Below are 13994 nucleotides of genomic sequence, written 5' to 3'. Positions count from 1 at the left end.
ACTTTTACATCTAGAAAACTAGATAATTACTTTTAGAGCACCCGCAGACCACGGACTTTTTACTGATGGTTTGACAAGTCGGGTCTCATGCTAAAATCGGCACAATGTGCACATCCGTACATATTCATACTGATTAACCGATTGAACTATCTTCCGATAAAAAGTCTGTAGTCTACGTGGTCTCTTATGCATGCCTTCATCCAGACATTAATAGTTCTTAACCAGTTAAGTAATTTCTCTGCTATACTTAGCAATAAGTTATGAGTAATGGCCAATTTGCTAACTAAGTTTAAGTAAGTTCGTATGAAGCCAGCTGCGTCGTTCACGGTTCATAAACCGTACATATTTCATGTAAACTTATGTTTGCAAGTATGAAACTTACTTTGGCGCTAAGTAGCCTTCGATTGTAACTTGATGTAATACTAAGGTAAGTGTATTAAGTCTGCTACACACGTTCTGTTTTAGCTGAATATATGGACTGTACAGATAACTGTACATGCCATCATACTAATATTATAAATGCAAAAGTTTAGATGAATGGATGGATGGATGTTTGTTAGAGTTTGTAGCCAAAACGGCTGAACGGATTTCGATGAAATTTGGTATAGATGTAGAGGATAGTCTGGAAGAACACAAAGGCTACTCACTTTTGTATTTTTATAATTCCACGCAGACGGAGTCGCGGGCAACAGCTAGTATATTCATAAGACTAACGGTTTTATTAATTTCCTTTTTATATATAGCTATGAGATGTTTTATTTTGTATTTAAACGTTGGCAATAAAAAAAAGAAACAATTAAGATTTTTTTAAGAACGTAATAAAAGTTTTATGTTAACCTCTCAGAGATATTTTTAATATCGAAGACGTGAACGACGATATTAAATTCGAGATTACCACTTAAAAATAATGGTAAATTTTTAAATAACTTAAAATGTAATAGGTGTATTCAAGCTCATAGCCTAGCTTAAGTGGGTAACTAGCCTTGAGAAATTCATAAACCGAAAACCGCATTGTCTCTTCAAATATGTGGTCGGCTCAAGTGTCGTGTCCACCATTAGCATTATTCTGCACATGAACGTATGATGTCCCGAGCTACCAAGATATTTGAAAACGACAATACTTTTCGAAGATCGAACCCAGGACTCTTATATTACAAGTCCAGTGCTTAAACCAAAGCGGCATAGAGGCAAAATGTATTATCTATCTATACTATTATAATGAAGCGTAAACACACACTTCTTTGTTACCTAAGATGTCAGCAATTAAAGAATAATTTTGAATAATCCCTTTTTTGATAAAAAGCTTTAAAACTGGGGCATGCTTTAGACTAGTAAATATTTTGGATAAAAACCCTAATGTGGAAAAGAAACCATAAGTTGCTGCCAACATCAAGAAAGAAGGATTGCTAAGGTTTGTCATGTTGACATTTGCTATTGATAATTTGACAAATGTAAACAACAAAATAAAATTTTCATAATTTCATGCGGATGAAGCCGCACGGAAACAGCTAGTCATAGATATCCATACAATATTGGCTTAAAAGATGTCTATCGGGACTATAAAACCTTGTCCATATAATCAAATAAAACAGCTATCAATATTTCGTCAACACAATATTATAGCGCGGCCGTAATGAAAGCTACATAATCGAATCACTACGACGAATAACGAGCAATTTCGCTTCGCAAAGGAAATAAAGTTTTTTCATATTGCTAATAAAACGGCTCCCACGCAAAATGTTGTAAGGTATAAACTGGAATTTTTCTCGAGTGCTCTTCAAGTGTACGTAAGCCCCCTAAGTTAGGTCTAAAATATTGCAGAACTATTAAATATACTTGATTTAAACAAGATAACACATTTTATTTTTCAGGAATAATAATATCCAAAATATTTGACAAACATGAAAAATAAATTTGCCGAAAATGGAGTTACGACTTTATACGTAGAATCCCTCGTAAGATACGGTAGGCGGGGACTCTGAACGTTTACGACAAATCGAAGTGGACTATTGTTATCGTCGGAATGATTCTGAGATGTCCGTATTTCATCGCCTTCGAGAGGCATCGATATTTACGGATTCAGTAAATAGATTCAATAAGCGATAGTACCTAAGTTACTATTCAATTTTGATAGTATTCACATCTGGTTATATTGCTGGATTTTTGTAATCTATACTTGTAAATATAATAAACCGTAAACAACACACACTATGAGCCATAGGGTGTCAGCAATCACAGCATATTTTTGAATAAGTCTTTCTTTAATAAAAAGCCCTATACTTACGCGCTTTAGGCTATATATTTTTACGCTATTAAACTTATGGGGTAAATAAATTGGAAAAAAGCTCCACGTGGGAAAGGGAACATAAACTACAAGCTACCAACATTAAGGAATCAAGGTTATTATGGTAACAATAATTGACATTTGGAACTGAGAGTTTAAAAAAAATAACAAATGAAAACAACAAAATAAAGTTTTTATAATTTAAGGGTAAAGCCGCATGGGAACAGCTAATATACCTATAAGGAAGTTATTTTTCTTACCTTGGAAAGCTGCTTCGAAACGCACCGGCTCGAGTGTCGGCTCGCGGCAAGCAACCGAGGCCAACAGCACAGCGAACAGCGCGGCGAGCGGTGCGGCGAGCGGCGCGGCGAGCGACGCGTCGAGCGGTGCGGCCATCGCAACACTACGCCATGCCATCTCCGCCCATGCTCGAGCTGGTCACACTCTGAAATAAGAAAAGGAAACCATTATTAACATGTGACATGATTTTTTCGTCTAAAAGTTGACGCGTCAACCGAGTCTGTAGCATCAAAGGTTTATTATCATAACCTTTCAAAAGGACGCTACTATAAGGTTTTAATCGCGATGGTATTATCCAGAGAAACAGTCGCATAATAATTTTCGAAGTTTCTGTTTATATTATAACCTTTTAAGTATGATCCCAACATTACGTATTGCGTTTCTCGTACATAAGACATTGCATAGAAATCAATAAAAATTCGCTTACACAAATCCAAACAGAATTGAATATGTTATTCAAAAGCGTTGTTGTACAACTCAATTGTAAGTAATCCGTAGTCGCGTGGCTCCAATCCAACACACATTCTATCTAAGCTATTCGATTCTGTAAAAGAATTTGTAAATTCTGCTTTCAGATATTTATTTTATTATAATGAAGTTGTTCGCACTGTCATACTTGAAATTAAATGTCTACCGACTATTTGTCTCAATTTTTTGGGGGGTAGATTATTTTCCTTTGGGGCCTCCTTAAAGCTTAAACTGTCACGCGTGCATCTATGTTTATAGCATTAAAAGTGTTGCTATTCCAATCGCCCTTTTTCCCTAAGAAATAAGTTTAGGAATTCAATTTTTTAAAAATTTATCCAACTTGATAGGTTCATAGGTCCATTTGTTCGTTGGATAAAGTTATAAATCCCGAACAAGCAATCAGTTACAGAGTTACAATAAAAGAGGACTGATTTAATTCAGAAGAGAACCTTAGGTAGCTAAGACATTCATATAACCCTAGTCTTATTCCGTCCGATTTTCTTTGTAACTACGAAGGCCATGACGCCGTTTTGCCGACCCTTTGCTTAAATCGTCAGGATCGATTTACGCTAGGGTTGGCACGTGATAGACATTTATCTTATCTCTCCTTAAATTAGAAACTCCAAAAGGCTTTATTTTTGACGAGTAATCATAATCTTTATCTCTTACATTTTAATTAATAATTGTTGAAATAAACTATAAGGTGAATTTTAAAAAAAAGTCCAACAATCATCTTATGCTGCCAGATAGAAAACATTATGTCGCTTGGAAAATTTTTGACACGAATTTAAAATGTATTACCCCAATAAATTGGATTTTTAGTACAAAAGACACATACAGTTCTTTGCCAACCCTGATAACTTTTATTTACTTGGAAAATGCCGAAAGTACAGAATACGTGACGTCTTGCATTTGATGTGACACAGATCTAACGTTTTAAGCGAAATTCGAAAGAATTCAGGCGAGATTTTTCACAAATAAAACATTTTTATTTTTATTCAAATTTTTATTCAAGTTCAAGTATAAAATTAGGTTGTACGAGCGTTTTGAAAACAAGATTTTTTACCACAGGAACATACATTGGAGTAACATTGGAGAAACGATGATGTTACTTACCTTTAAAATCTTTTTTATTTAATAACTTAAGGACATAAAATAATTTCAACGTTTCAATTTTATTAAAGTGACAGATAAACATGACACTGAGAAATGACATTTGACACTGACATTTCAACCGACAACTGAGCAAAATGTAAACATTAAAACTTTATCACTGTTTTCTTTCTATAGTTAATTAATAAGGCTTTATTGGATTTTGTCGTGTGTTTTTCTAAAAGTCTATCAACTATTCCATTTATTTTATTCAAATCTAAATAGTGAATTTGAGTGATCGTGTTTATTCTAATATGAACAGTTTTAAAGTTCTGTTTACCTTGGCATTTTTCGTTTGTTTACTCGAAAGAGTAAAGCTTTTAGATAATGGATTGGCAAGAACACCCCCAATGGGGTGGATGTCGTGGGGCTACTATATGTGTGGCGACAATTGTTTGGACCAACCACACAAATGTCTTGAGTAAGTAAACAACTTAGAAATAAATTGCTGTTTACAAGAAAATATACCAATAAGCATCTAAACCGTGGCCGGTTGACAACCAGTAGGGATAGTTAAATACTTTTTTACACATTTACATTGCATCTACTAGTTTATTTCTGACAGTAAATGTTGTTTTTCTTGCTTTTACATATATTTTTATAGCCCAGAGCTAAAAACACTAGTTTCACAACGATATACAATCTTATTTTTAATTTATGACTGCCTACAAGAAGGAAGCTGCAATACTGAGGAAAGTATAGATGGATTGTGTGAAAGAGGAGTGAATTCAGATATGACAGCTGATGGAGTTGTATGAAATGGTAGATTGTGATCATCCTCTGTAGTAACAAATGCAGATTGCTAATGATATTCTTTCAACTTTCCTTGAATTATTATTTATTTTACAAATATAATCCTTTTACTCTTTTACCACTACACTAAGAATAGATAACTAATATAATAAAAGGGAGAGATTTGTATTACTGGTTTTTCATATGTATTGAAATAACTCTAAAACTACAGTGCCAATATAAAAAATTCTTTCACTGTTAGAAAGTGACATCAGTGAGTAACATAGGCTATATATTTTACTAGCTGTTGATTGTGACATATAATTGATAATTAAAGAGTAATGAACACATATAGCCTATGTTACAGATAACTTGCCTTACTAATGGTGAAAGAATTTTTAAAATCGTCCCAGTAGTTTTTTAGTTATTTGAATGTATAAAAAATACAAATTTAAAATATTTAAAATAATTACTCTTTAAAATATTAGTATAGATTATTTTTTAATTTCACACTAACAAAGTTGAGCATAACAGCTAATTATACTTATATTATAAATGCAAACGTTTAGATGGATGGATGTTTTTTAGAGTTTGTAGCCAAAAGTGCTATACAGATTTCAATGAAATTTGGCATAGACATAGAGGATAGTCTGGTAGAGCGCATAGGGTACTCAGTTTTGTGTTTTTCAATTCCACGCAGACGGAGTCTTGGGCGAAAGCTAAGTAAAGCTAGTAGATAATAATAATGTTATAAAATTGGTATTTTTATTATATTTTCAGTGAAGAATTGATTCTATCTGTAGTGGATACATTCTACAATGATGGTTATCAAGAAGCGGGATATGAGTATATTGTAATAGACGACTGCTGGTCCGAACGCGAACGAGATAGTGATGGTAGACTGGTGCCAGATAGAAACAGGTTTCCGCACGGAATGAAATTTATTTCTGATTATGTTAGTAAGTCAATTTATTTATTTTAGCGAACTAATCTTATGAATATTGTAAATATTTTAGCCCTCTATCCTTAGGCCGCGTCTTTACTTAGCTTAGGTGGAGTCGTGGTCAAGCGCTGGTTTAGTTATGTAAAAAAAAATGCGAAATTAGATCGATGTTTGTTACCTTGTAGCCTAAATCGCTGAATGGATCTTCATGAAAAACAGTAGACCATAGTCTGAATGCATAGACTACTTACTAAGTTTTTTTTTAATTCCACTCGGACAGTATTATGTGTGAAAGCTAGTATGTCTTTTCTATCTTATCCATATGCTAGATAATTGGTTTAAAGATACCATATTGGTATTTGAAGACAAAACTGTAGAATTTGTTTTATGTCCCAAACTTTTGGAGGGATCTGTTAATGGAATTTTTATTTACTTAATTCTCACCAAAATTATCTTTTCTTCATATTTAATTTTATATTCCTGACATTTTATATAAACAGAAAAAAAATGTACATTCGGATTGAATAGACTCTGAAATTACTGAACATATTTCAAGTATTTTTACACATAGAAAGCAAGTAGCTAGTTACCTATATCAAATAACATCATACTAATATTATAAATGCGAATGTTTAGATGGATGGAGGTTTGTTAGAGTTTGTAGCCTAAATGGCTAAACAGATTTCAATGAATCTTGGTCTTGTAGAGGATAGTCTCTAAGAACACATACACGCTTTTGTTTTTTTTTTTTTAATTTCATGCGGACGCAATCGCGAGCAAAAGCTAGTAGACTATATTTTATATCAACGGGAAGGTTTTAGATATCGGCTTAAATTACCACCAGTAATGCTTTTTTTTATTGTTTTTGTTTAATATGTGTACCCTAATTTATAGTTAACATGATACTTATTTGATTCAACATTTGTTATTAAAAAAGAAGAAAAAAATCTTTATTGTGAGCACTGTGTACTTCTGTCATCTGCATGTTCTACTTTTTTTTGTTTTTCATTGTCTATATTAATTTGCTTGTGAACTGAATATGCAATTGGTGTACCTTTCCAATAAATAATTATGACAGAAAAGATATGAAACATATATTCTTTGCCACTGCGAAGCTAAGATAGGTCGCTACTAATTTTTAAAGTGAATGAAATTTATACTTTATTGCTTTTTTTAGATTCACTCTAAAGGTCTTAAATTCGGAATGTACACGAATGTAGCAAATATAACATGCATGCATTATCCCGGTTCGAGAGGATATTTCGGTATCGATGCTATGACGTTTGCGGAATGGGGGGTTGATTACATCAAAGTTGATGGGTGCTTTGTAGAGGAAAGCTTTTTAAATACTGGTAATACATTAGTTTCATTAGGTTTATATGCTTAAATGGCTTATAACATGCAGTACAAACAGAATGTTTATAAATTATGATTAGTATGCTTATTATTTCAGCATATATAAAATTTGGACATTACCTTAACAAGACTGAACGACCTATTGTATACTCATGCAGTTGGCCTTATTATATAGAATTCAAACATAATAAAACTGTAAGTACTTTTTTCTATACTAAGATTATAAAGAGGTAAAATTTGTATTTTTTGATTTTTTGTATTAATTGAAATAACTCAATAACTACTGGGCCGTTTTTTTTAAATTCTTTCACCGTTAGAAAGGTAATTTATTTGTGTGTAACATATGCTGTGTTTTTAATTATTTTTAGTTTAATGCGGAGGAAGTTGTCTATACTAAAATTATAACGAAAAAGATTTGTATTTTTGTATGTAATGAAAAACTAAAAAACTACTGGGTCGTTTAAAAAATTCTTTTACTAATAAATAGCTACGTTATTAGTGACTACCATAGGCTATATTTATTACAAATTTTCGCGTGGACGAAGATGGGAGGAACTCGTTACTTATACAGCGGAAATTGTATCAAGTTTTCGGTCCAATTTCATTAAAAGTCAAATAACATTCAACATTAATGGGTAGGAAATTAACATCCGCAACTATATAGTCGGATTTTTTATTGTTATCTCTTTCAGCCTGATTATTCAAAGGTGTCAGCTCACTGCAATCTGTGGCGAAACTATCACGACGTGTACACATCTTGGCCGTCAGTTAGAGATATTGTAAACCATTACAAGATGGCGTATTCTACATTATATCAACACCACGGACCTGGAGGATGGAATGACCCTGATATGGTAAGAGTAAAATCAATTATTATTCAAGCTTTTCCAGACTCTATACGCGTGGAATTAAAAAAGGAAGTTGTCTATATCTTCTAGACTATACTCTATATCTATGCCCAATTTCATCATGATCCGTTCAGCAGTTTAGGCTACAAACTCTAACAAATATCCATCTAAACTTTCGCATTAATAATATTAGTAAGAAGTAACATGTATTCAAAATCAGTTACATATGTTTTATTAAGAAACATATATAAATTTGTAACGTTACTAATTTTATTATTACCAATTAAAATGGACGGATAATTGTTTCTAAGCATCTCTTGAGCTCAACAGATTTTGTTTTCTAAATATATGTGGAACAAAATCTGGAAGAACACATAGTTTCTAATAAAGTAAAATTTTAATTCATGGATGACGTCGCGGGCGTCAGCCAGTACACAAAATCATACATAAATACGCGCAAAAAACATCATCAACCAAATCTGGTAATACATAAAAAATTGTTTGTTTGTCTAGTTAATAATCGGTACGGAATCACTAACAGAGAGTCAAAGTAGAATACAGTTATCAGTATTCGCAATGCTGTCTGCCCCATTACTGCTCAGCTGCGATATGACCAAGATAACTGAATACGAGAGGTCTTTGCTGCAGAATTTGGACCTTATAGCTATCGCACAAGACCCTTTGGGTATTATGGCACAGCCTTACGAGGTAACTGAAAGTTTAAAAAAAACTTCTACCCTCACCAGAACATTACCAGACTTTCACCAAAGACATTCAATATCTTAGCCTATACATGTAATAAAATTGGAGTGTTTGTAATACGAAAAATTCCAGATTACGGGAACATGATGTATTTACAAAAATGTTTGTCTGTCTGTCTGTCTGCGTTTATTCCGGGTAATCTGAGAAACGACTGGGCCGATTTCGACCGGACTTTTACTGGTAGCTGAAATGGATAGGCATATTATAGGCTACTTTTTTAAATTCTGTGCTGTCAAAATGGCGACCGGTGCGCTATCCCTGGAACGGGTGGACCGATTTAGACGGGACTTTGACTGGAAGGTAGCTGGTATAAGTTAGATGTTCTGTGATAACGAAGTTTGCGGGCGTCAGCTCGTCTATATTAATAATGCAAAGATGAATGATTTGTATTTTTAGATTTTTGTATGTATTGAAATAACTCAAAAACTACTGAACCGATTGCAAACACTCTTGCACTATTAAAAAGCTAATTTATCAGCGAGTAAAATTGGCTATATATTTATTATTGTTTAATTTCACGCGGAAGTAGTCGCGATCAATTTTAAATTAAGTTTTAGTTTTCTATTACTTTTAGTTACATTATTTCACTCTACCATAGACTTGCGTTATCTAGATAAAATAGAATGGCATTAGACTGAAATAGCCCGCTTTGATGTCGGCGGTCGTCAGCGAGTTAATGTGATGGAATACACTTTGCCCTGTCTACATGCACTATGCACTATGCATGCAAAGGAAATTGACCTTACTAAATTTGAAACGACATTTAAAAACGCAATAGCGTCTGTAATTATAAAAACTTAAAAACTATCTTAAACACCACTTTTATTAAAATTTTGACGAATGAAAATGACAATTGAGTACTCTATGTAGCCTATGTCAATGATAACGAAGCCTTTTAACGGTGAAAGAATTTTTGAAATCGGCCAAGTTTTTGAGTTATTTCAATACATATAAAAATATTCTCTTTATAATATTAGACTAGCTGTTTCTCGCGACTTCGCCCGCATGAACTTAAAAAAATAATAAAAAAGTGTAGCCTATGTTACTCGCAGATAAATTACCTTTCTAACGGTGTAAGATTTTTTTAAATTGGCCCAGTAGTTTTTGAGTTATTTCATTACATACAAAAATACAAATCTTTCCCCTTTATAATAATAGTATAGATTAACGCTAAACGATTTAGAAATTTATCCCTATAATTAGTAATTACCCTAAATCTTAACCTATAAAATAATATTATCTAATAATAATTATTATTTTTTTACAATTCTTTTAGCTTACATATTTTATAACGCTCTGGGTAAAGAAACACCTGCCTATGAAAGGTGACAAATATCATTCCTTCTCTTTCGCACTTGTCAATTTATACAGGAGGAATTTCACCGTCTCTTTCACTCCTGGTAGTTACGGTTTACAATCTAAAGATGGTTATACTGTTATGGTAAGCTTTTATTTAATTAAATTTGTAGCTTTTTTTTTAGGAATTTGAAATATTATTACATTTAAGTCTTTGGTATTTTTGTCTACTTTTTATGTTTATTCTGAATGTATTTTCAGGACGTATTTACAGGAAATTATCTAAGGAACATAACTTTAGAGGACAGTATTATAGTAACTGTGCCTTTTGAAGGTAACTGATTTTATTAATCTGTACTATTATAATAAAGCATAAACACACACTTCTTTGTTGCCTAAGATGTCAGCAGTTACAGCATATTTTTAAATAATTCTTTTTTTTAATAAAAATCCCTACACTTACTTCACGCTTTGAGATATATATTTTCACGCTATTAAACTTAGGGGGGTAAATATTTTGTATAAAAATCCTAATGTGGGAATGAGACTATAGTTGCTGCCAACATCTAAGAAGCAAGGCTGTCATCATGTCATGTCATTTTGACATTTGCAATTGATAAATTGACAAATATAAACGATAAAATAAAGTTTTTATAATTGCCTGCGGATAAAGTCGCATGGGGACAGCTAGTTTTAGATATAAAACTGTATGTTTGGTGCCGGAGGCCTAATTTTAGTCCCTTTCCCTTTCTACCCTTTTTTAAGAGAAAAGGTTTGTAAGGAAAAGTGGATTTGACGGTGGAGACGCATAGGAAGGGGAAATGTCCTCTTTATGTGCGTCTCCTCCCCTGTCAATTAAGGGTAGGCAACGCATTTGCAGTTGCGGATGTTTATGGGCAGCGGTCGTTTTCTATTTCGGTGGATTCAGGTGGCCGCTTGCTCGTTTGCCATCTTTTATTATAAAAAAAATGTTGAATTAAAAGAACAATTAATGAGTTACTAATTGAAAAAAATCCCACTTTATGAAAGAACCGCAAGAAATTAAAGATTTAGATAGATTTGCGTAATTCAAAAGAAAATAATTTATGTACACTGTTTGCAAATCAATAATTTAGGTTTTTTTTTTCAGATGTTATTTTGTATACTCTGTACGCATTATAAAAATCAACAAAAATTTAATTCACTTGTAATTGAATCTCAATATTTATTAAAATAAATTTCCTATGAGAAATATTGTTTTATTTATTAAGCATTTAGGTTAATTTGCAATTTTTATATAAAAAAAATTATAAGGAAAATGGCAATACTGTTAAAACACAACTGTAATTTTCTATTAATGACTTTTTAATGAATTTTCTCATAATATTGCCTTGATATAAGAATAATTTTTATGTCATTACTAGCTTACGCCCTCGATTCCGTCCGTGTGGAATTTAGAAAAAAGTTAGTAACCAAAGAGTTCTTCCAGACTATGCTCTACATCTATACCAAATTTCGTCGAGATCCGTTCAGCCGTTTAGGCTACGAACTCTAACAAACATCCATCCATCTAAACATTCGCATTTATAATATTAGTATGAAGTATGATTGTTTATGTCATTATTGTAGACTTAAATAGCTATTCTGAAAAATGGAATTTTTATGTTATTGTTATACACGTAGGAGTCCTTTTTTTTAATAAAAACATCTATTGTAACATATCAGATGGATGCTCTTGTTTTGGAGTGTTGCCAGTGAAAGGCTTTGCTGGTACAATTTTTATTACCTTTCATTTTACACTCTGTATAACAAAGAAAACAATATGGCTACACAAATGGTTTGCAATTTTATTGTTTGTAATTGTACTTCAGTTTCCATTGCAAAAATACCTCTATATAACATACTATCTCATTTTTTTCAAGCAGTGAGAGAAGGACAATAAGTTTTTGAAATACCATAATGCTGACATTATTTTAACCCTTTCCATGCCACTGCGATTTCGTACAAAGCAAGGCGATGGCTCTGATAGTGTTAAGAGATTAAACTGTCGGTCTCAATTGCATTGATACATTGTCATCCCTTTCTACCTCTTTGACATAAAAAAGACAACTGTATCTATACTAATATTATAAAGAGATTCACGTTAAAACTACTGGGCCGATTTCAAATGTTCTATTACCATTACAAAGGTAATTTATCTGTAAGTAACATAGGCTATATTTTTTATTATTTTTTAATTTTACGCGGGCGAAGTCGCGAGCAACAACTAATGTGTTAATACATTTACACTATCTAAATCAAATAAAATAAAGCTGGCTAGTCACTGCACTTTTTCATACTTATTCTCTCACATTAGACGCAGTTATTGAGCGTTGAAAATCTGAAAGTGTGGTATAATTAAATGAACACGAGACTGTACTTGTATGGATAGCTTTAGCGCACGTAATTACGTTAGCAAGGCTTTGAATAGGTAGCGGTACTCAAAGGTCTGCGCTAGACGACATATTTTGTAAAAAAAAATCACATATGTTTTTTATACGTAATGGTTAGAGCCACGTCTGCGAAGTCTAAAGTTCGATTCTCAGTTTTTAAAAATATAAGTTATCTATAAACTTTAAGTGATAAGTCTTTGTCTTCATCAAAATAGGAGAGATTGTAGTAAAAACTTAAGTTAATTTATTTTATCTGTTACTCGCTTCTTCGTCCACATGAAATTTAAAAATATACCCTATGTTATTCAGCGATAACGTAGCTTTTCAATTATTTCAATACATACAAAAATCCAAAAATATAAATCTTTCCTCTTTAATATTTGTATAGAAGTAAAAGGTAACGTTGTTTTCTTTCAAGTTCTCATTTCTTTGAACTAGTGTAGGTGCATTGCCCTTTACATTGTCTAGAGAAATGCTGAGATTTTCTTCAGACAATGTCTCAGTTCTTAACAGCTAAGTTAATTATATTTGTCAAATTCAATTAAAACTATTATGAACACTAGGAGTTAGAAGACAAGGTCGTAAATTGAATTTTTTTCTGTAGTGTCTGAAGAAAACACGATAAGTCTAATTTTGTAAAATTTTATTTAGACACATTAAATTCCACAAACCGTAATAAGCTGATTTAAATATATTGTAATACCATTGATTATGTAGGAATATATTGCTTACTAGTTACTGCTCGCGACTCCGTCCGAGTGAAATTAAAAAATAATATAAACACCCTATAATACTGACACGTAGCTTTTTAATACTGTAATAATTTTCAAAATCAGTAGTTTTCAAGTTCTTCCAATTTATACAAAAATACAAACCTTTCCTCTTTATAATATCAGTATAGATTTACTTATCTTCTAAACATATTGAAGACACTTTTCGTATAATATTGAATTTTCACCAAGCATAAGTACGTAAGTAGCGTGTGCCAAAGAGGATCCCATTTGATAATTAAATCTACGTTGCGAAGTGCCTGCCTTCAATAGCTCCGTAATATCGCTAATTACTTCGCCGGAGAATTTGAACGACACTCTTATAGTGCTTATAATTAAACCTACTTCTTGTATGTAAAAAAAACTAGCGATTAATTAAAAAATAAATAATAACCCTGTTTGGCAAACGCATAGTAAATTACATCTTTTATTTACCATGGTAAATAGTATGAAACATAATTCAAAAATATTAAAACATTAAAATTAAAACACAACAATACAGTAGCTTTCGCCTGCGACTGTGGTATTAAAAAAACAAAAGCAAATAGCCTATATGTTCTTACAGAGTATCTTTAACATCTACATATGCCAAATTTAATCGAAAACCGTTTAGAAGTTGAGGCTACAAACTAACAAACATCCATCCATATAAACTTTCGTATTTATAATATT

The 13994-nt window shown here is 32.2% G+C and overlaps 2 protein-coding genes across 4 annotated transcripts in view; one reads left to right on the top strand and one right to left on the bottom strand.

The window, feature by feature from the left end:
• The window catches only part of LOC106110483, a 53779-nt gene extending 50527 nt beyond the window's left edge, over positions 1-3252 (bottom strand). Inside the window, exons 1-2 of the mRNA XM_013292332.1 lie at positions 3012-3252; positions 2545-2729 (exon numbers count right to left, since the gene is read on the bottom strand). Coding sequence (XP_013147786.1) covers positions 2545-2701 — 157 coding nt within the window. The 5' untranslated portion in view covers positions 2702-2729; positions 3012-3252. The remainder of the gene's footprint in view (positions 1-2544; positions 2730-3011) is intronic.
• A 1022-nt stretch (positions 3253-4274) lies between these two features.
• LOC106110588 (alpha-N-acetylgalactosaminidase-like) lies at positions 4275-11310 on the top strand. 3 transcript variants are annotated; one of them, XM_013292468.1, is made up of 9 exons: positions 4278-4625; positions 5717-5891; positions 7057-7231; positions 7333-7430; positions 7928-8089; positions 8597-8791; positions 10122-10286; positions 10403-10475; positions 11271-11310. In XM_013292468.1, exons 1-9 carry the CDS (start codon positions 4459-4461, stop codon positions 11300-11302), a joined length of 1242 nt encoding a protein of 413 aa, XP_013147922.1. In that variant the 5' UTR covers positions 4278-4458; the 3' UTR covers positions 11303-11310. The 3 variants fall into 3 exon arrangements, with proteins under 3 accessions (XP_013147924.1, XP_013147923.1, XP_013147922.1); XM_013292470.1 differs by lacking the exon at positions 8597-8791 and having other exon boundaries at positions 4275-4625; XM_013292469.1 differs by lacking the exon at positions 7057-7231 and having other exon boundaries at positions 4276-4625; positions 5717-5895.
• Positions 11311-13994: the final 2684 nt, after the last annotated feature.

The sequence above is a fragment of the Papilio polytes genome, unplaced genomic scaffold (genome assembly GCF_000836215.1).
Source record: "Papilio polytes unplaced genomic scaffold, Ppol_1.0 DF824225.1, whole genome shotgun sequence".
Taxonomy (NCBI): Eukaryota; Metazoa; Arthropoda; class Insecta; order Lepidoptera; family Papilionidae; genus Papilio; species Papilio polytes.
The sequence above is the reverse complement of the archived record's forward strand: the minus strand, read 5'-3'. Positions and strand labels throughout refer to the sequence as shown.